The sequence below is a fragment of the Carcharodon carcharias genome, chromosome 6 (assembly GCF_017639515.1).
Source record: "Carcharodon carcharias isolate sCarCar2 chromosome 6, sCarCar2.pri, whole genome shotgun sequence".
Taxonomy (NCBI): Eukaryota; Metazoa; Chordata; class Chondrichthyes; order Lamniformes; family Lamnidae; genus Carcharodon; species Carcharodon carcharias.
The window spans coordinates 90,377,503-90,400,745 of NC_054472.1; the positions used below are offsets into that span (position 1 = coordinate 90,377,503).

Consider the following 23,243-nt stretch of genomic DNA (forward strand, 5'->3'; position numbering starts at 1 on the left):
TTGGCATCAGTGGTACATAGCAGATAGTTAATTAAGTGGAAATGCTAAAGTCATATGTCTATTATTAATATCAGGAATGGTAACATAGTGGTAATGTTACTGCCCGAGTAATTCAGATGCCCTGACTAATGCTCCGGAGACATGAAATCATATCCCACCATGGCATCTGGGGACTTGTCCCAAATTTGTGAGAGCTGTCCCACAGACTAGTCAAGCAACAGCTTAACACATTCATTCATACCCACCAAATCATATATTGCAGCCACCACCATCCTAGGGTATGCCACGTCAAACCTGGACAAGGAACACCCCCTGCTGATTGCTACCGACTGCCCACCCTCAGTTGATGACTCAGTGTTCGTGCATGTTGAACACCACTTAGAAAAAGCACTGAGGGTAGTAAGGGCACAGAATGTACTCTGGCTAGAGAGTTCAGTGTCCATCACCAAGAGTGACTTGGTAGCAGCGCTACTGACCTAGCTGGCTGAGTCCTGAAGGATATATTTGCCAGACTGGATCTGCGGCAGGAGGTGAGAGAACCAACATGAGGAAAAAAACTACTTGGCCTCATCCTCACCAATCTACCTGCTGCAGATGCATCTGTCCATGACATAGTCCTTGTAGAGATTGAGTCTCTCTTCACACTGAGGATACACTTCATCATGTTGTGTGGCATGACCACCATGCTAAAAGGGATAGTTTCAGAACAGATCCAGCAGCTTAAAACTGAGTATCCATTAAGCACTGTGGGCCAGCAGTAGCAGAATTGTATATAACTACAATCTGTAGCCTCATGTTCTGATATATCCCTCACGCTACCACTGCCATCGAGTCATGGGACCAACCTTGGCTCAATAAGGAGTATAGAAGAGCATGCCAGGAGCAGCATCAGACAGGCCTAAAAATGAAATGTCAACCTGATGAAGTTACAACACAAAACTTAACATGCATGCTAGAAAGAAGCAGCAGCATGCAATAGACAGAGTGAAGTAATACCACAACCAAAAAATCAAATCAAAGCTCTGCAGTCCTGCCACATCCAATTGTGCATAGTGGTGGACAATTAAACAATTAACTAGAGGAAGAGGCTCCACAAACATTTCTATCCTCAATGATGGGGATACCTAAGCATGTAAGTGCAAAAGACGAGGCTGAAGCATTTATAACCATCTTCAACCAAAAGTGCGAGAGGATGATCCTTTTCATAGAAACTAGCCTCAATACAGCAAAGGCTATGGGCCCTAACAACATCCTGGCTGTAGTACTGAAGATGTATGCTTCAGAACTAGCTATGCTTCGAGCCACGCTTTTCCAGTACAGCTACTATAAATGGGCATCTACCCAACAATGTGAAAAATTGCCCAGTTGTGTCTTATCCATAAAATAATGACATCCAATTCGGCCAGTTGCCATCCCATCACTCTCAATCATCAGCAAAGTGATGAAGGACATGAACATTGCTGAGTAAGTATCACTTGATAGCAATAACCTGCTCACTGATGTTCAGTTTGTATTCCGCCAGGGCCACTCAGTTCCTGAACTCATTACAGCCATGATATAAACGTGGACAAAAGAGTGAATTCGAGATGGGCTGTAAGTGGCTTTCCTTGATGTCAGGGCAGCATTTGATCAAGTATGGCATCAAGTGGACTCAGCAAAATTGAAGTCAATGGGAATCAGGGATAACTTTCCACTGGTTGGAGTTATACCTCGCACAAAGTAAGATGATTGCAGCTGTTGGAGGGGAATCATCTCTGCCTGGGGACATAGCTGAGGAGTTCCTCAGCGTGGTGTCCTAGGCTCAACCATTTTCAGCTGCTTCATCAATGACTTTCCCTCTAATATAAGGTCCGAAGTGGGGATATTTGCTGCTGATAGCACAGTGTTCAATACCATTCACAACTCCTCATACTGAAGAAATCTGCACCTGCATGCAGCTGGGCAAATTCAGGCTTGGACTGATATGGCAAGTAACATTTATGCCACACAATTCCAACCCATGACCATCTCCAAGAAGAGAGAATGTAATCATCACCCCATGACATAGTATTAACATCACTAAATCTCCCCCACCACTATCAACATTCTGTAGGTTACGATTGACCAGACTGGATCAGCCATATAAATACATTTGCTACAAGAGCAGGTCAGAGGCTAGGAATTCATTGATGAGTAACTGATTGTCTGACACCCCCCCCCTCCCCCCAAAGCCTTTCCACCATCTATCTACAAGGCACAAGCGACGAGTGTGATGAAATACTCTCCACTTGCCTGTATGAGTGCAGCTCCAACAACACTCAAAGCTTCAGGGCAAAGCAGCCTGCTTGCTTGAAACCCCAATCATTACCTTAAACACTCACTCCCTTTACCACGGGGCGCACAATGGCAGCCGTGTGTATTATCTACAAGATGCACTGCAGCAATTCACCAAGGCTCCTTCAATGGCACCTTTCAAACTCATGATCTCTACTGCCTTCAAGGACAAAGGCAACAGGTGCATGGGAGCACCTGCACTACAAGTTCCCCTCCAAGACACACACCATCCTGACTTGGAATTATATTGCTTTCCTTTGCTGCCATTAGATCAAAATCCTGGAACTTCCTCCCTAACAGCACTGTGTGGTATCTACACCTCATGGACTTTGTGGCTCAAGGATGCAGCTCACCACTGCCTTTTCAAAGGCAGTTAGAGATGGACAACAGTTGCTGGCCTAGCCGGTGATACTCTGGTCCCGTGAAAGATTAAATATAAGTTATAGAACAGTACTGTTCTTTCATGTAAAATATTAAGAAAATAATCTTCAAATCAAGCACTCTTTTTATGTTTTGCAGTACCACCAGAAACTGGAGAATTGGCTTCAGCAAGGAAGATCAGAAGGCTGCTTAGTTTTCAAAGATATTTTCGATCTACTCATTTATTTCGCGGTATTTCTTCTTGGAATTCTCTCTGCATTCTGGATGATAACTACAGTGGCCAAGCCATGGTGAGTTTGAAATGTTGATTGAACATCAGAAACTTGGGCTGAATTGTTATGATGGAGTTCATATTCCTTTATGATAAAGGGATTTGGACATTGATGCATGTCTATACTTTTAGAAACATTTGTAATCTTGTAAATTTATTTATAAGTGCAGTCAGATTCCTTGCTCACATAACGTGAAAGCCAAAGCAGCTCTCAATGTTTTTTCTTATTCTTATTTCTGATTTCAGTGGTACTGCAGCAAAGACCAGATGATTATGTTTGAAATGTCAAACTCCAAAGAAAGTAAATTTCTCTGCTGCTTTAACCACATAGGAAATGGCAGCACTCCTTTGGTAGTGATTGGTGAGGAATAATTCTGCAGTCACCTGCCTCCCTGCCCTTCTCTCCTCTTGTTAATGAGAGGCTCATTTTAGAATCTTGCCTGTAAGGGTTGAGGAAATGTGATCAGCTGAGATTCTTCTTGGCTGTCAATATGACTGTGACACCAGGATATTACATAGGTGGTTATTTTGAGATCCCCTGGGGAGGTCTTCCTTCTGTGCGACTATATTTCAACATTCTTTGAGAAGGGCAATCATACCCTCAATGCAATTTTTACGTTCTCTCTCCGATTGAGATCATGTATGCTGTGAAGAGGACATAAGGAGGTTGTAGACAGATATAGATAAGTTGAGTGAGTGGGCAAAAATCTGGCAGATGGAGTATAATGGAAAATGTGAAGTTGTTTACTTTGGTAAGAAGAATAAAAAAAAGCAGAGTATTACTTAAACAGATAATTGCCACAGAATTCTGAGGTGCAGAGGGATCTAGCTGTTCTAGTGCATGAGTCACAAAACATTAGTATGCACATACAGCAAGTAATAAGAATGCTAATGGAATGCTATCCTTTATTACGAGAGGAATTGAACATATAAGTTATGCTTCAGTTATACAGGGCACTGGTGAGATCACATCTTGAATACTGTGTACAGTTTTGATCTCCTTATTTAAAGAAGGATGTAAATGTATTGGAGGCATGTGTTGGAGGTGGTTCAGAGGAGGTTTACCAGATTGACACCTGGAATGAGCGGGTTGTCTTATGAGGAAAGGTTAGACAGACTGGGCTTGTTTCCACCAGAGTTTAGAAGAGTGAGGGGTGACCTGATTGAAGTTTATATGATTCTGAATGGTATTGACAAGGTGGGAGTGAAAAGGCTGTTTCCTCTTGTGGCTGAGTCCTAAACTAGGGGGCACTGTTTTAAAATTAGGGGTTGCCCTTTTCGGACAGAGATGAGAAGAAAATTTTTTCTCTAAGGATTGTACAACTTTGGAACATCCTACCTCAAAAGACTGTGGAAGTGGGGTCATTGAATATTTTTAAGGCGGATTTAGATCAGATTCTTGTTAGGCAAGAGAATCAAAGGTTATTGGGGGTAGATGGGAATGTAGAATTCTAAACACAAACAGATGAGACATGGTCTTATTGAATGGCGCAGCAGGCTCGGAGGGTTGAATAGCCAACTACTGCTATTTTGTATGTTTATAGTTATTGATTATTAATGAACTCTTTCAGTTGAACCTTCTGAACAAAAGCAAAATACAGGAGATGCTGGAAATCTGAAATGAAAATAGCGCATGGTAAAACTAGTAGGAAAAACAGCGTCTATGAAGAGAGAAGCAATGTTAACATTTCAGGTTGATGATCTTTTGGATCTGAAATATAACTTTGTTTCTCTATCCACAGATGCTGCCTGATCTGTTAAGTATTTTCTGGTGAATCTTATTAACTGCAGGTTTCAAAATTGTTTATTATTAACCCAGTTGGAGGAAATAGATTATCTCCAGGTAGATTACAGCATGAAACAAGGCAAGACACCTGCTGTTGACACATAACCAAGATACTGTTGATTGATGAAATGCTAGAAGCACTTGGACTGGACAGTATGGTCATGACTCATCCTGGTCATTTTGTGACACATCCGCAACCTTGTTAAATTGATCACTTTGTGTGTGAGAGCTCCATGGACAGTGGGGAATCACACATAAGATTCCGTCTTCATGCGAATCACGTATGGATTAGGTGTCATTGGATAACAATCGGCACAACTGAAAATTGAATTGAAAATTAACTGAAAATTTTCTCCTTGGCTTTGGGGCATTGAGGCCAATTATAATCACTCAACTACAGCTAGCTGATAACTTGGGACAGTAAATGAGTTAAACCCAACTCAGTTCAACACTAGGTTATGCACTTAGCAATTAAGCCGTTGCAGTTCTTCCCTTCAGAATTTTGGGTAAAAAAAAGCCACAGTCATTATGGTAATCACCTGGTGACATTGGAAGATATGGGGTGGAATCATCCCAGATCTGTGCTAAGTGCGGTAGCGGGCAGGAAAAAGAACATTTTACCCTCCGGCTGCAATGGCAGCTTTTCATGCCTTATCGTCCCATTCCCACCTCGTTCATCGTATATTTCCACGAAGCATGCCAGGTTGCTGGCGGGCGGCCTCTCATTTGCCTGCTATGCTGTCACCTCGCCGCTTCCTCACGCTGGGTGCCATGTTTGAAGTGCAGCCACGCACACACCTCTTAGTGCCTCCAGTGCAGAACTGCTGCACAGAGGACCTGGCCCCGAAAGCCAAGATGACTGCAGCCCCCTGATTCAGTGACGTGTCCCTGGAGTGTCTTTTGGATGCCGTGAAGGCCCGCCATGATTTTCCCTACACCCGTCTGGCCGCAGGAGGGGCAACAACATCCCCAATCTGGCTTGGGAGGCGATAGCAGTGGTGGTCAGTGCTAATGCCTTGCAAAAGAGAACAGCCACCCAGTGCTGCAATAGGATGAATGACCACCTCCGTTCCGCCAGGGTAAGTCACTCTTCTCATCGGTCTCAACTCTCACAGTCACAAACCCATCATACGTCTACAGGGATCTCACTCTCTGCCAGTTCAAGGGATATTACCATTCACTCTCTTCACACACATTTATTGCCCTCATCCTATCTATGGGACCACTCACCACCCACACATGCCAGGCGTAATTATCATCTGACCTGGCAGGCATCCTGCTTATTCTTCCTATCTGTATTAATGCAGGACAAGCTGGCACACAACAAGAGGAAGAGGTTGCAGACTGGTGGAGGAATGCCTGACATCTAGGTCCTCACAGACTTTTGAAAATAGAGTCATACTGCTGGCTGGCAAAGGTCTGGACCACTCCTGTGCTGATGGTGAGGTTGGCAGTGTCCAAACAAGTGCGGATCCTCAGTGTAACATCCATCATTCTGTAAGTGGTGTGTCCTGTTTCATACAGCCATGCACTATCTCTCCTTGCTTTTACAAGCACACCTGGGAAACAGCTGAGGGAGTCCATGAGCCAGGTCCTCAACTTAAGTCCCCAAAACACCTCAAGAGGAAAAGAGGAATCTGCTAAAACCCTAATTGAAGATCCATCACAGTGCTCATCCACACACTCCTCCAGCGCAGAGACACGCACCTTGGTGGGACCAAGTTTTAGAGTTGCTTTGGGGTCATAGTCTGGTGAGCACATCGCACTGTCTGTTCCACAGCAGGCAGTGGCATGGACTTCCCAGGGATCCAGCACTTGGAGGATTGCTGGAGGCCAGAAATCTGCTAAGCCTGAGTTGGATGACGAGCCTCTGGGTTTGGTCATACCTCAGTTGCTGGAGTTGCAAAGGCAAGCTCAGGAACATCAGAAAGGGATGCCTGCTGCACTTGTCAGATTGCAAGGCACGATGGAGGAGTCCATCCGCCTTCAGTTTGAGGTGATAGCGCCGGCATGCCAATGCACTGAGGTCAACACTAGTAGGGTAGAGGCCGTCATAGAGACCTTGGTCCAGGTCATCGATCCTGCACTGCTGTGTGGGCTGAATCTCATAGTTGGCCTCCAACAGTGTCAACGCAAGAGGGTGTGGGGCAGCTCAATCTCACTCCAGCTTCCCCTTCTCCTCAAAGAGTCAGTCCGAGATCCTCGGGCACCTATAGGGAGGAGGATCAGCAGGTACATACCCTGCGGCCATCTCCAGCCAGTGTCTGGCCCATCCTAATTCCTTCTTCTTGTGACCCCAGCAGCTCCAGCTGCACAAGCCAAGGAGGGTGCCACTGCCACACAGTTGGACCCCAAAAGCAGGCCGGGGCCCTCCAGGTCTCGGCCCTCCAGAGGGCGCCTGTTAACGTCATCACAGAAAGGGGTAGCAGTCAGCAGGCTACCTCTACGTCTGCTGTGGATGTCGGGGGAGCACCAAGATGTAGCAGCAGGGTTAGAAAAGTTAAGGTGTAGTTGCACAGCTTTGACACAGGTGTTAGTCTTAGAGGTCTACAGCACAGAGAAAGGCCCTTCGGCCCATTGAATCTACGTCGGTCAAACAAGTACCTAACTATTCTAATCCAACGCTAAGCCCATTGCCTTGTATGCCAATGGCATCACAAGTGCACATTCAAATATTTAAATGTTATGAGGGTTTCTGCCTCTACCACCCATTCAGGCAGTGAGTTCCAGATTCCCACCACCCTCTGGGTGAAAAAGATTTTCCTCACATCCCCTCTAAACCTCCTGCCCCTTACCTTAAATCTATGCCCCCTGATTATTGATCCCTCCACCAAGGGGAAAAGTTCCTTCTTGGCTACCCTATCTATGCTCCTCATAATTTTATACAGCTCAATCATGTCCCCACTCAATCTCCTCCGCTCCAGAGAAAATAACCCCAGTCTATCCAATCTCCTCTGCATTCTTTCTAGTGCAACTGCATCCTTCCTATAATGCAGATTCCAGAACTGCATGCAACACCCTAGCTGTGGCCTAACCGCATTTTATACAGCTCCAGCATAGCCTCCCTGCTCTTATATCCTATGCCTCGGCTAATAAAGGCAAGTATCCCATTTGCCTTCTTAACCACCTTATCTACCTGTCCCACTGCCTTAAGGTACCGGTGGACATGCACACTAAGGTCCTTCTGATCCTCGGTACTTTCCAGGGTCCTACCATTCATCGTGTATTCCCGTGCCTTGTTTGTCCTGCCCAAGTGCATCACCTCACACTTATCCAGATTAAATTCCATTTGCCACTGATCAGCTCACCTGACTAGCCCGTCTATATCCTCCTGTAATTAAGGCTATCGTCATCACTATTTACCATCCCACCAATTTTTGTGTCATCCTTGAACTTACTGATCAATCCTCCTACCTTCAAGTCTAAATCATTTATATATACCACAAACAGCAAGGGATCTAACACTGATCCCTGTGGAACCCCACTGAACACAGGTATCCAGTCACAAAAACATCCCTTGAAACATCACCCTCTGCTTCCTGCCATTCAGCCAATTCTAGATCCAAATTGCCTTGGATCCCAAGGGCCCTTACCTTCATTATCAGTCTCCCATGTGGGACCTTATCAAAAGCCTTGCTGAAGTCCAAGTAGACTACTGTTCTGTGGAAGGGTCATGATGACTCGAAACGTCAACTCTTTTCTTCTCCGCCGATGCTGCCAGACCTGCTGAGTTTTTCCAGGTAATTCTGTTTTTGTTTTGGATTTCCAGCAACGGCAGTTTTTTGTTTTTATCCAAGTAAATTACGTCACATGGGTGTTGATCACTTGTATAGAATGTTCACTTCATTAATAAAATCCCGAGATTCCTTTGCCTATGGCTCCTTATTCTGATGAGTGGTGTTTGTGTTGCTCAGACCTGAAATCTTAGCCCCTGCACAAGATAAAGGCAGGTGTCTCAGCCCAGGGTCTCTTCCCTGTGCTTTATGCAACCTTCCCAGCATACTGATTGTGCACCTTCATTGTCACTGGTCACATCAGTCATGCCTGCACCTTGATGGGGCTCACCATTGCTGCCAGAATGTGCTGGGCCTGCAGCAGTGTTCTGTCGTTCTCTATGTACTTTTTTGAGGTGTTGCTGGACCCCCATCTCATGAGCATCTGTGTCTGGTGACAGTGTGATACTGAAGGATGTCATAAGATCAGGAGAATGAACATTTCCATGCTGTGACCCTGTTCACAGAGCGCAAGTGAAGTGCCATCAGTCAGACAGGAGTCATTCACATGAGCTATGTGAAGACCCATGGAGTGTCCACACTGCATGTCGTCATCATCCTCCTGGAATGTAGGGAGTTGTGGGCATCTGTTGCATCTCCATGACAGGAGCCTGATCACAGAGGGTATGTTCACTGCCATCAGCCAGACTGGAGTCAAACATTCACAGATGCAATGTGAGAATCAATGGTGACTCCTCACTGCATGTTGTCGTCATCATCCTCCACGAATCTAGCAGCTATGAGGGCCTCCTGAGTGCCCTGCCTCATCTGGCCATGCGATGGCCTTATCACCATCATCCTTGCCTTCGAGGAGCTCCTCACCCTCATCCACATCGATGTCTTCCTCATTGGTGGAGACGTGCAGCTCCTCCATACTCTTCTCGGCCAGTTCCTCTCCCCATTGCAGCGCCAGGTTGAAAAGGGCTCAGTAGGTGATGATGATGTGTGACACCCTCTGTGGACTGTATTGCAGGGCTCCACCGGACTGATTCAGGCACCAGAACCTCATTTACATGGTTTGCTCCACCAAGATGTGACTTGCAGCATGAGCCTCGTTGTACCTTCTCTCTGCTGCACTCTGAGGCCGCTGCACGGGTATCATCAGCCACATCCTCTGTGGGGAGCCCTTGTCCCCAAGCAGCCAACCCTGTAGCCTCTGTGGACGCTGAAAGACGTCAGGGACCTGAGACTGACTAAGAATATGGGAGTTGTGGACACTCCCCAGGAACCATGCGCAGACCTTAAGGATGTGCTTGTGGTGGTCGCACACCAGTTGAACATTCAGCAACTGGAAGCCCTTGCAGTTGTAGTTGATGGCTTGTTGCCACGGAGATCTGAGTGCCACGTGAGTGCAGTCAATGGCACCCTGCACCTGTGGAAAACCTGAGATCTGGGCAAATGCCAGTGCTTCCAAATCCTGGCTTTCCTGATCACGGGTGAAATGCACAAAGTCATGTGTCTACTGGATGCATTTGCGGGTGGAGGCTTGCAATGTCCTACAGAGTTCACCTGTGGAACCCTGAAAGGAGCCACTGGCATAAAAATTGAGCGCCGTGGTCACTTTCACAAGCACAGGCAGCGGATGCCATCCATGTCCCTGTGGCACCACGACAGGCAGCAGACATGACTGGCCAGTTCCCTGGACAGGCGCAGTCTACGGCAACACTGGTTCTCTGTCATCTGCAGGAATGACAAGCACCGTCTGTAGACCCTGGGTTTAGCTAGGCGCTGACCAGTGAGGGCTCGTTGTGGCTTTTAAGCATGCGTGGAGCTCTAGCTGCACCTTCTTCCTGAGCGTGCTGCTCCTCCCTCTGCTCAACCAAGCCCCTCTGTCACACACTCTTCTCTGTGTTGTTTCCACTCCCTGTAAGCCATGAGGCATGCAGCTAGGTCACCCGGCTCCATGCCCCTGATGTTGTACAGATATTGCAGGATGAAAGAGAGACGTGTGGGTTAGCTTGGGTATACGAAGAACCTCTTGGTTAAGTCTGAAGGCCCCTTAATGCATGCGGGAGAGTGCTGGCTACCACTTGGACAGCCAGAGTTTAGTGCGCTGCATGGCTGCATTAAACTCCGCCCCACTCCACCTGACTGATTGGCGGCAGCCTTACCCACTGGACTGCGTGCTGTGCTCTCAGCTCGGGTGCAGGCATTCTCCTAATCCACGCTGCAAGGCTGAGCTGTTAGCTTGAACCATGGGTGACACTGGTCCAAACCGAGACCAAGGAGAAGGTGCTAGGAAAACTGAAAGATCTGAAGGTGGATAAATCACCTGGAGCAGATGGATTACACCCCAGAGTTCTGAAGGAGATAGCTGAAGAGATAGTGGAGACGTTAGTGGTGATCTTTCAGGGATCACAAGTCAGGGAGGGTCCCAGAGGACTGGAAAATCACTAATGTAACCCCCCTGTTTAAGACGAGAGTGAGGCAAAAGACGGGAAATTACAGGCCAATTAGCCTGATCTCGGTCATTGGTAAGATTTTAGAGTCCATTATTAAGGATGAGATTTCAGAATACTTGGAAGTGCATGGTAAAATCAGGCAAAGTCAGCATGGTTTCATCAAGGGGAGGTCATGCCTGACAAATCTGATGGAATTCTTTGAGGAGGTAACAAGTAGGTTAGACAAAGGAGAGCAAATGGATGTTATCTACTTGGACTTCAAGAAGGCCTTTGACAAGGTGCCGCACAGGAGGCTGCTCAGTAAGATAAGAGCCCATGCTGTTAGAGGCAAGGTACTAGCATGGATAGAAGATTGGCTGTCTGGCAGGAGGCAGAGAGTGGGGTAAGGGGGCCCTTCTCAGGATGGCGGCCGGTGACTAGTAGAGTTCTGCAGCGGTCAGTGTTGGGACCACAACTTTTCACTTTATACATTAATGATATAGATGAAGGAACTGAGGGCATCCTGGCTAAGTTTGCAGATGATACAAAGATAGGTGGAGGGACAGGTAGTATTGAGGAGGTGGGGAGGCTGCAGAAGGATTTGGACAGGTCAGGAGAATGGGCAAAGAAGTGGCAGATGGAATACAACGTGGGAAAGTGTGAGGTCATGCACTTTGATAGGAAGAATAGAGGCATTGACTATTTTCTAAATGGGGAGAGAATTCAGAACTCTGGAGTGCAAAGGGACTTGGGAGTCCTAGTCCAGAATTCTCTTAAGGTTAACTTGCAGGTTGAGTCGGTGGTTAGGAAGGCAAATGCAATTTTAGCATTTATTTTGAGAGGACTAGAATATAAAAGCAGGGATGTGCTGCTGAGGCTTTATAAGGCTCTGATCAGACCACATTTAGAATATTGTGAGCAATTTTGAGCCCCGTATCTCAGGAAGGATGTGCTGGCCCTGGAGAGGGTCCAGAGGAGGTTCACAAGAATGATCTCAGGAATGAAAGACTTAACATATGAGGAATGTTTGAGCACTCTGGATCTATACTCGATGGAGTTTAGAAGGATGAGGGGGGATCTGATTGAAACTTAGCCTACTGAAAGGCCTGAATAAAGTGAACGTGGGGAAGATGTTTCCATTAGTAGGAGGGACTAGGACCTGAGGGCACAGCCTCAGAGTAAAGGGAAGACCTTTTAGAACAGAGATGAGGAGAAACTTCTTTATCCAGAGAGTGGTGAATCTGTGGAATTCCTTGCCACAGAATGCTGTGGAGGCCAGGTCATTGAGTGTATTTAAGACCGAGATAGATAGGTTCTTGATTGGTAAGGGGATCAAAGGTTACGGGGAGAAGGCGGGAGAATGGGGTTGAGAAAGTTATCAGCCATGATTGAATGGTGGGGCAGACTCGATGGGCCGAATGGCCTAATTTCTGCTCCTATGTCTTATGGTCTTATGACATTGCAAGGTGCTGTGAGCACCTCCACCAATGACTACTCCATGGCCAGCTTTAGCAAGGAGATTGTACAACTTGCCCAGTCGTCCAATTGTTCTGCAGTGCACCGAAATACTCATTAGTTTGCAGTCTATGCTTGAGGGGTGAAAAGCTTTGCAGCATTTGGTGGCACTGTCAGGCCTCTGCGTTGCATGAGTGGGCAGATAAGCTAGAGGCCCAACTCCAGACATGTCAATGTGGCTGCACCTGAACTGTCTCAGCTGTTGGGGAATGGTCACTTTGTTATACAAGGTTTCCTTAATTTGTGGCTGCACCCCCACCACCACCACTACCACCAGTTGTGCGTTGCCATCAATTGCTGTGCAGCCCTTGACCCCCCCGCCCCACCAACTTGCTCAACCACAATGTAGCCCTTGCTCCGGCACCACACTGTCAGCCAGCCAGGAAAATGCAACTTGCCTGTGCACTTGCCTCAACCTTAAGGTCCAACAGGCGACCCTTGCGAGCATTCCGCAACGTTACTCATTACTGTGCATTCACCTTGAGTTCCCCTTGAAGTGCAGATCACCAGGTGCACACCTTATAAATGCTGTTGTGAAACACGTTGGCACTCAATGAGCTGACGTGCTCGGATGATCCAACATGGGGGGTTGATTCTGTTGAGCTGGTCTTAGAATGATCTGCAGATTTATTACAATGAAGTTCCTGACATGTGGCAGCGGGAAATGTGACTCACCACCAATGGGTATAACAGACAATTGTAAACTGATTTCACGATGTCCTGAAACTGATTTTTGGCCTTCCCGCCATATTGCCTGCTGATGCCCAACACCAGCGGACGCAGAAAATTCCACCCATGGTTTCTGGAAATCTGCAGTTAAGCAATAGCTCTTTGCTCTCACTTCCTAGAAAAGAGCATCTGCCTGATGTTATTGAGATCCAATGGACCTCTGTTAGTTTGGGTCTTGAAATCCAGTGAATTCCAGTCCAGGTTGTAGTAACTGTTGGAAAGCCCTCATGAGGTTCATAAAATCATCAGAAATAAAATCATCAGAAATAAGAGCCAGTAGGCCAGTCAAGCCTGGTCCATCATTCAATAAGATCATTACTGATCTGATTGTGGCCTTAACTCCACTTTCCTGCCTGTCCCACATAACCCTTGACTACCTTGTTAATCAAAAATCTTTCAAGCCCCTTCGGAATCTTACATGTTTCAACATGATCAGCTTTCATTCTTCTAAACTCTAATGAGTATAGGTTCAACCTGCTCAACCTTACCTCATAAGACAACCACTTTATCCCAGAAATCAACCTAGTGAACCTCCTCTGAACTACTTCCAATACAAGTATAGTTCCTCCTTAAATAAGGAAACTTTTTTATTAGTTGTTTATGGGATGTGGGCACTGCTGGCTAAGTTATTGTTTATTGCCCATCCCTAATTGCCTTCCAGGGTGGTGGTGAGCCTCCATATTATCCACAGTATTTCAGGTGTGGTGTCATCAATAACCTGTACAGTTGTAGCAAGGCTTCCCTACTTTTATACTCCATCCCTTGCAATAAAGACTACATTCCATTTGCCTTCCTAATTACTTGCTGTTCCTGCATGCTAATATTTTGTGATTCATGTGCTCCAGATCCCTCTGTACTGCAACATTGTGCAGCCTGTCTCCATTTAAATAATATTCTGCTTTTCTATTCTTCCTGACGAAGTGGACAAATTAATATTTTCCCACATTATTCTCCTTTTGCCAATTTTTTGCCCACTCACTTAACCTATCTATATCCCTTTGCCACCTCTTTGTATATTCCTCAAAACTTGCTTTCCCTCCTATCCTTGTATCGATAACATAAAAGGCTGCAATACAGTTGGTTCTTTCATCCAAGTCATTAATATAGATTGAGGCCCCAACACTGCTCCATGCGGCACTCCACTAGTTAGCTTACCAATCTGAAAATGACCTATTTATCCCATCTCTCTGCTTCCTGTTAGTTAGCCAGTTCTCTATCCATGCTAACATATCACCCTCAACACCATGAGTTTTTATCTTCTACAGTAATGTTTCATGTGGCACTGTACTGAATGCCTTTTGGAAATCTAAGTACAGTACATCTACTAGTTCATCCATCCTGCCTGTTACATCCTCAAAGAATTCTAAGATAATCATCAAACACTAATTCCCTTTCACAAAACCATGTTGACTGCTTGATTGTGTTATGATTTTCTAAATGTTGTCCTATTACCTCCTTAATAACGGATTTCAGCATTTTCCCAAAGACAGATTTTTGACTAACTTCTTGCTTTCTGTCTCCCTCCTTTCTTGAATAGTGGAGTTACAAATGCGACTTTCCAATCTGCTGGGACCTTTCCAGAATCTAGGAAACTTTGGAAGATTACAACCAATGCATCTACTATCTCTGCAGCCACTTCCTTTAAGACCCTTGGATGCTGGCCATTAGGCTCAGGGGTCTTGTCAACCTTTATTCCCATTAGTTTTTGTATACTTTTTATCAAGTGATGTGATTGTTTTAAGTTCCTCCCTTTTTCCCCTGCATTTCTACTATTCTTGGGATACTTTTTGTTTCTTCTACTGTGATACAAAATTCTCTGCTATTCCCTTGTTTCCCATTATTAATTCCCATTGTCACTGTTGCTACACTTTTCCATGTACAAGTTTTTCCTATCTGTTTTTATATTTCTTGCTGCTTTTCTCTCATACTCCCAATTTCTCCCTCTTTATTTTTTTTTAGTCATCCTTTGTTGGTTTCTAAAGTTACCCCAATTTTCTGGCCCACCACTAATATTTGCAGCATTGTGCATCTTTTCCTTCAATGTGGTACCACCCATAACTTGCTCAGTTAACCACACATATATATTTCAGATATACTCCTCCTTCCAACCACCCCCCCCAACCAAATCGCCACCATTTGGTAACTCTGACCTGTGGCCAGGTTCTCTGTGATACAGAAGCAAAATACTGTGGATACTGGAAATCTCTTCCACAGATGCTGCCAGACTTGCCGAGTATTCCAACAGTTTTTGTTTTTCTCTCAGTGGTATGTGGAGGATCCTCTGGATTTGAAGAACAGACAATTTTTGTGATAATACAGAATTACATTTTCTTTTTAATGTTTTTAAGAAATTTCAGCTTGCAAAGATTTATTTTTGAATGTTATTAATTTTCTATGTGCTTTCAGTGTATGCTAGAAAAGGATGGAAGTTGGAATTTTGACATCTTTCTTTTTGACAGACTAACGAATGGTAAGTTGGATCAAATAATTGCAGTGTACGAGTTCTCTTTTAGCAAAATTATACATTTCTTCAAGTCTGACAAATTAGAATTTATTAACATTTAGTTGAAAGGCTGACGTACAATTGTCCAGTTTTTCTTCAGTGAGGTCATTTTGTACATATATTCTGAGCAAAATAGCTGACGTTTTCCTTATACTCAGTTTTTTCTCAAAAGAAGATTGGATATAGAGAATAAGAGAGAAGTTTTAAGTGACTTTATTAACGTATATCTCTAGTGCCTTTTTAACCAATCAGACCACTGAACCACGAGCCACTGTAATTTTACTTTAAACCATGGATAGATCAGATGTGAGAGAGAGCTTTATTTTTGGTCATTCTTAAGTTTTGAATCATACTCTACCAAAACAAATTTACATGCCAGCATGGTTTGTTGCATATCCCTTTCTTTATACATTTCTAAAATTTCTAACTATAGTATGTACTATAGTCAGTAATTTGAGAAAAAAATCCATTCCATCTTCCAATCACTCTAACTCCCTCTTCACCCTCTTGTACAAATAGCATAACCAGCAGGACCTAATGAAAATCCTTGACCCCAGGATCACTCCCGCTCCTGAATATTACAGTGCAGCCTGGCCAGATGAGGCCCGATGTATTGAAAGCTGTAGTACAACTTTCACAAGCTACTGTGGAGCTCATCTTTCCTTACATTGGATGCACATGGAACACAATGGTACTACATTGTACTGATGTAACATAATTAAGCAATTAAACTCCAACTCCCAGAAGCCATCATGCAGATTTCCAATCACACCAAGGTGGGGAGGCTACTTTCCTACTGGCAATTCCCTAGAGCTGAACTGTCTGATAGTAGCGACTGAAGTTAGGGTGACACGAGTCTTTCCTTTCATATGGGGTGTTATAATTTTTTTTGCGTTGGCCTTTTTTCCATACAGAGATGCAGAATGAACGTAAGAAATGGGAAAAAGAGTAGGCTATTCAACCCCTCGAGCCTGCTATGCCAATCAGTAAGATCATGACTGATCTGATTGTGCTTAACTCCACTTTCCTGCCTGCCCTATAACCTTTGTGTGTCTCGTCAATGAAATAACACAGCCTTGAATATATTCAATGATCCAGCCTCCACTGCTTGCTGTGGAATAGAATTCCAAACACTAGCAACCCTCTGAGAGAAGAAATTCCTCCTCATCTCCATCTTAAATGGGAGACCCCTTATTTTGAAACTATACCTCCTAGTTTTAGATTCCCCCACAAAGGGAAACTATCTTCTTAGCATCTACCTTGTCAAGCTCCCTTTTGAGTCTCATGTTTTAATAAGACTACCTTTCACTTTTTTGATCTCCGGTGAGTATAGGCCCAACCTACTTGAACTTTGCTCATAAGATAAACCCTTCATCCCAAGAATTAGCCTAGTGAACCTTCTCTGAACGACTTCCAATGTAAGTGTGTCTAGCTCTTTGAACGAGTAACATGCACTGCAGATAAAGGGGAGCCTGTAGATGTGTTGTACTTGGATTTTCAGAAGGCATTTGATAAGGTGTCACATCAAAGGTTATTGCAGAAAATAAAAGCTCATGGTGTAGGGGGTAACACATTAGCCAGGCAGAAAACAGAGAGTATGCATAAATGGGTTGTCTTCTGATTGGCAGGATGTGACGAGTGGAGTCCTGCAGGGGTCTCAACATTTTGCAATTTATGTCAATGACTAAGATGAGGGAGCAAAGACATGGCAGCTAAATTTGCAGATCACAAAGATAGGGAGGAAAGTATGTTGTGAAGAGGACATGAGGTTATAGACGGATATAAATAGGCTGAGTGAGTGGGCAAAAATCTGACAGATGGAGTATATTGTAGGAAAATGTGAAGTTGTTTACTTTGGCAGGAAGAATAAAAAAAGCAATGTATTACTTAAATGAAGAATGGCTGCAGAATTCTGAGGTGTAGAGAGATCTAGGTGTCCTAGTACATGAGTCACAAAAAGTTAGTATGAAGGTACAGCTCGTAATTAAGAAGGCTAATGGAATGCTATCCTCTATTATGAGAAGAATTGAACATAAAAGTAAGGATACAAAAACAAAAATACCTGGAAAAACTCAGCAGGTCTGGCAGCATCTGTGGAAGGGAGCACAGTTAATGAGAACACAGTTCTGAGTTCTGTTGAAGAGTCATGCGGACTCAAAACGTTAACTTTGCTCCCTTCCACAGATGCTGCCAGACCTGCTGAATTTTTCCAGGTATTTTTGTTTTTGTTTTCGATTTCCAGCATCCGCAGTTTTTTGCTTTTATAAAAGTAAGAATGTTATGCTTCAGTTATGCGGGGCATTGGTGAGACCACACCTTGAGTATTGTGTGCAGTTTTGATCTCCTTAAGGCTGAGAGAGATTTTTAATCAGTAAGAGAATTTGTTATTATGAGGAAAAGACAGAAAAGCGGAGTTGAGGATTATCAGACCGGCCATGATCTCTTGAATGGCGGAGCAGACTCGATAGGCCGAATGGCCTACTTCTGCTCCTACGCCTTATGGTCTTATTTAAGGTAGGATGTAAATGCATTGGCAGTTCAGAGGAGGTTTACTAGTTTGGTACCTGGAATGACCGGGTTGCTTTTTGAGGAAAGGTTAGTCAGACTGGGCTTGTTTCCACTGGACTTTTCAAGAGTGAAGGGTGACTTGATTGAAGTATATGAGACCCTGAATGGTATTGACAAGGTGAACATGGAAAGGATGTTTCCTTTTGTGGGTGAGTCCAGAACAAGGAGCGCTGTTTTAAAATTAGGGGTTTCCTTTTTAGAACCGACTTAAGGATAATTTTTTTTCTGAGGGTTGTGCAGTTTTGGAACACTCTGCCTCAGAATGTAGTGGAGGTGAGGTCATTGAATATTTTTAAGCCTGAGATAGGTGGATTCTTGTTAGGCATGGGAATCAAAGGCTATCGGGGGTAGGTGAGAATGTGGAATTTGAAACACAAACAGATCAACTATGATCTTATTGATCATGGAGCAGGCTCAAGGGCCCGAATGGCCTATTTCTGCTCCTATTTTGTAAGTTCGTATGTCTCTCCTTAAGTACGGTGACCAAAACTGTACACAGTACTCTAGGTGTGGTCTCACCAATGTCCTGTATATTTGTAGCAAGAGTTCCTTGCTTTTATACTCCATCCCCATTGCAATAATGGCCACATTCCATTTGCCTTCCTAATTACTTGCTGTACCTGCATGCTATTTATGTACAAGGACACCCAGATCCCCTTGTGCTGCAGCATTCTGCAGTCTCTCTCCATTTAAATAATAATCTTCCTGCCAAGGTGGACAACCTTAGTTTTTCCCACGTTGTATTCCATCTGTCAAGTATTTGCCCACTCACTCAATCTATCTATATCACTTTGCAGACTTCTTGCATCCTCCTCACAACTTGCTTTCCTACCTACCTTCGGAATGTCAACACATGTGGCTGCAGTAGTAGGTCCCTTCATCCAAGTCATTAAAATAGATCGTCAATAGTTAAGGCCCCAACGTGGTTACAGTTTAGCATCCAGAAAATGACTCATATATCCCGACTCTCTGTTTCCTGTTAGTTAGCCACTTTCTGCTAATATATCACCTCCCAACATCATAAGCTCTTGTTACATTCTGAAAGAACTCTTAATAAATTTATCAAATATGATTTTCCTTTCACAAAACAAGAGGAGGTTCAATTTGAATGTGGCATGCCATTCGCCTTTCCTGCCCTGATGAGGTCATTGGACCTCTTTCAGCACTGTACCCATGAGCATGAGACCACAAGCACTCCTGCTTGCTCTCAGACGCTGGCCTCCTCCTCCTGTTCACATGGAATAATAATTTTGTTGCATGCCCTTGCGGAACACAGCCTTGCCTCCAGAGAACTGAGTGGGTGGTAACCTTCTGCTGCTGAGACTCCATTGGTAATGTTCCTGTCTCTGTTCTGACAATTTGGAATATGAATCAATTCTGACCCCTCCCATGATCCCTTAAATATTGAGGCTTCAAAAATCAGTTGCGCGTCATGATTACGCTTGCCTGCTCTGATTGGCCGAGAAACCTCGCGGCCAGATGTTTAACGCCATAGCTGTGTTAATCATTTTTATTTCTCCAGTTCCTGACCAGCTGCCTGCCTCTTCTCCTGCGAGCTAGTCCAAATGTTGAAATTCTGCCCTTCTGTTGGAGATCCAGGGTTAGGACCCAGCATTAGAAAGAATACCTTTCAACATTCTGATATCTCTGTGATGAGGCATTTTGTCCACAATGCACGTTAAAGCCCTGTCTCGTCAGTAATCTTTTCAGAATTTGCCTGTTAGGTTCCAAGTATTAGAATTCCCCTTGTCTCTTTTAGGAGTCCTATTTTAAAGTTAGATAGCCTAAAATTATGCTCCTATATGGTCTCATTGATGGATTTAGACTTGGCCAAATATCCTTGAAATGTCTCATTTCATATTGACTGGAAAATGTCATTAAATATTGAATCTGAATCGTCTTTGGAGAGGAACTTCTTGGCCAGGATTTTTAGCTTGGCAGAGTTTCCCTACCTGTCATCCCAGGTATTGGCAGCAAACACTCCCTGCCCATACCTGCTGCTCTGCAGCTATTTCACACTCCAATGAACATTAATTGGCTGGAGACGGGACATCTGTCCCTCACTTGGGAGGAAGTCCAGCCTCGGAGAACTGCCGGCCAATCTTTGGCCAGCAGCTCTCTAGTCCCTGCAGCACCAGAAGCTGCAGTGGACAGGACTGAGATTTTGTGCAGTTCCCTGACCCTAAGTTCCGGGATTCCAGGTAAGTTTTAGGGGCCTCATGGCTGTGAGGGGAGGTGAGTTGGGTGTTGGTGTAGAGGCCCGTGGGGCAGGAGGACCTGCAGGGACTGGACCTTCTGTGGGGCGCTCATGTTAAAAGGAAACTACTGTTGGAGACCCCACCCCCCCCAAACCCCCAAGCCTGAACCTGGTAAATTTTCAGGCTTTCCCCCTGCCCTGTAACTCACCCTGCCAGCCTGACAATTGAGGCTGGGTGGGAAACAGCCCTTAAGGGGTCAATAGGGGAGGCAGTGGCATAGTGGTATTGTCACTGTACTAATAATCCAGAGACCCAGTGTAATGCTCTGGGGACCTTGGTTTGAATCCCGCTACGGCAGATGGTGAAATTTAAATTATATTAAACCAAAAGCCTAATGTTGACCATTGTCAATTGTCGTGAAAACCCATTCGATTCACTAATGTTCTTTTATGGAAGGAAATTTGCCATTCTTACCTGGTCTGGCCTATGTGTGACTCCAGACCCACAACAATGTGGTTGACTCTTAAATGGCCTAGCAAGCCACTCTGTTCTCAAGAGCAATTAGGGATGGTAATAATTCCATGAAGGAATGAAAAAATATTGGCCACTTAAGGGTCAAAATTGGGGCAAGGGCGGACAGGCCTCAGCCATCCAAATGTAAAGTTGCAGAGAGGTCGGGATGGGTGGGAATCTGGTGGGAAGGCCATCTGCTCACCCCACCCCGGCCTACAAACTCGCTGGCAAGGGAACGTGAAATTCTGCCCCTTGCTGCAATGAGAAGCCAGACCCATAGGTTGCATTGTCACGACAAAAAAAAGTTATAATCTAGGATGAAGAAAATCCTAAAATCAATCCCTGTTTTTCCTGAGCCAGCTGATCTCAGCTGGACAGTGCTAGAAAGGCATTATAATTGATTTCAATATTCTTTGTCCAGGGAGGGAAGATTCATCTAATGTCCCTCTTTTACTCAATATATGGCAGGTTTGGATGTATTTTCATGAGTATGGCTGGAGGGTGTGGAGATAAACTGTGATGCCGCTCATGATTTGTGGATTCCTTTGCTGAATGATTAAGAACATTTGCTTGGCTGCCTTAATTGCCTCTCCTTTGTCCTAGGTTCTTGAATCTTACCGCCCTTGTACTTCTGCTTCACAAGGATCACTCTGCAGTATCTCTTTCATCTCCCTATCCTTTCACTCATTCCCAAAACCCTTTCCAGATTCATTTCCTTGATAAGAATAAGTCCTGTGCCTTCAATTTCCTACTGACCTAAATCCTCATCCCACAATTATGCCTTTACCTAATCTTTATTAATATTGTGAACCTCTGACTCCCTGCTCTTCATGACTACTGGCATCAACTCGCCTCTCAAAAAATCCAACTTTGATCATTCTGTCTTCTTCAACTACTGTCCTGTCTCCGGTCCTCTTCCTCCTAAATACTCATTGTTGTATCGTTTGTGCCCACTTCTCCCATTATTCCCCCTCCAAATCACATCAATCTAATCTGCACCATGTTGAAAGTACCAAGACTTCATGCCATCTCTTGTAACTGTGACCGTGTTGCATTATTCTTCTCATTTTCATGTACCTCTTCTAGTCCACTATGCTCCTCAGTCACTTGTCTGTGGCCTGCCTTGGTATTAGTGCTCAGCCTGGTTCAATCCTATTTGACCCAACAAAGCCTGCACATCTTCAGCAATAGCTTCTCCCTCTTGGGGTGTACCCCCAGCCTCCATCTTTGGTCTGTTATTCGCTTTCCCTGTGCTGATATTAAGTTTTACACATATGCTGAAGGCATCCAAATCTATCTCTCCTCTCTATGTTGATTGCTGCATCATCTCAATGCTTGTCTGACTATTTAGCCAGCCTCTTATGCAAAACTGTATCCTAAGTCCTAAATCCCCACCTGTCCTTTTATCTGCCAACTTGTAGTTGGCACTCTATTCCCCAGTGCATTGATTTAAAAGTCCATGCCACCAGCTCCATCAGCTCAGCATGTACTCTCTGCCTTTCTGCATTTGGCCTCCTTTACTGAATGATTAAGCTGCAGCTATACCTAAATCGCAATATTATATTTTAGAGCGACAAAATAGATTAGACAATAGGGCAGTTTTTGGAGTGTTGAATTTAAAAATATGTTGAACAGCAGAATGAATTCTTGAGTATTGCTGATAAAAGACATTTTGTCGAAGCTTTTCGTCTTGCGCTCATCAGGACAATCACAAGAATACCAATGTCAGGGGGAAGCAACAATTTTATACTGTATAAGAAGAGAGTGCCGATTGGTTAGCCAGTGGTCTCTGGTAGAGGCGTTGCCATGGAGAAAACACCAGTTAATGATGACTGACAATTAACTGCCAAGCATTGTTTGTAATTTAAACCAGGCAGCTTGACTCTGTTCAAGGCATTGGCCTGAAGAATGAACCAACAATTGGCTATCACTAATTTTGTTTAGCTGAAACAGGCACAATGTATGGATACGTCCTTACTGTCTGCAAAGAACAGGGCACTGTATATTCATATATGTAACTTCCATTACACAAGTGAGCCACATTGCGAGCCCGACTGATGATCTTAAATTGGTTACCAGTGTAATTTTTAGCACTGTGAGGATTATTTAACAAATGTCCAATCACGGAATCCCATCTAATGTTGGATACTGTTTTGAGTTTTGCAAGTACGGGTTGGTTGGGTACAGTATGTACCTTGCCCGTAGCAAACAGCGGCTCGGACGTGCTGTCCTATATGATCTGCCAGTTTTTGGGACGTACAGCCTACATACCTAGCATCACACTGTCACTGAAATTCATATACCACGTTACT

At 44.5% G+C, this 23,243-nt stretch overlaps 1 protein-coding gene across 5 annotated transcripts in view; it reads left to right on the plus strand.

Moving 5' to 3' along the window:
- pde7a (phosphodiesterase 7A) overlaps positions 1-23,243 on the plus strand; it is a 132,675-nt gene that overhangs the window by 68,061 nt on the left and 41,371 nt on the right. For all 5 annotated transcript variants that reach the window (XM_041190498.1, XM_041190499.1, XM_041190502.1 and 2 more), the window contains 2 exons: positions 2,833-2,984; positions 15,556-15,619. In XM_041190498.1, coding sequence (XP_041046432.1) covers positions 2,833-2,984; positions 15,556-15,619 — 216 coding nt within the window. The remainder of the gene's footprint in view (positions 1-2,832; positions 2,985-15,555; positions 15,620-23,243) is intronic.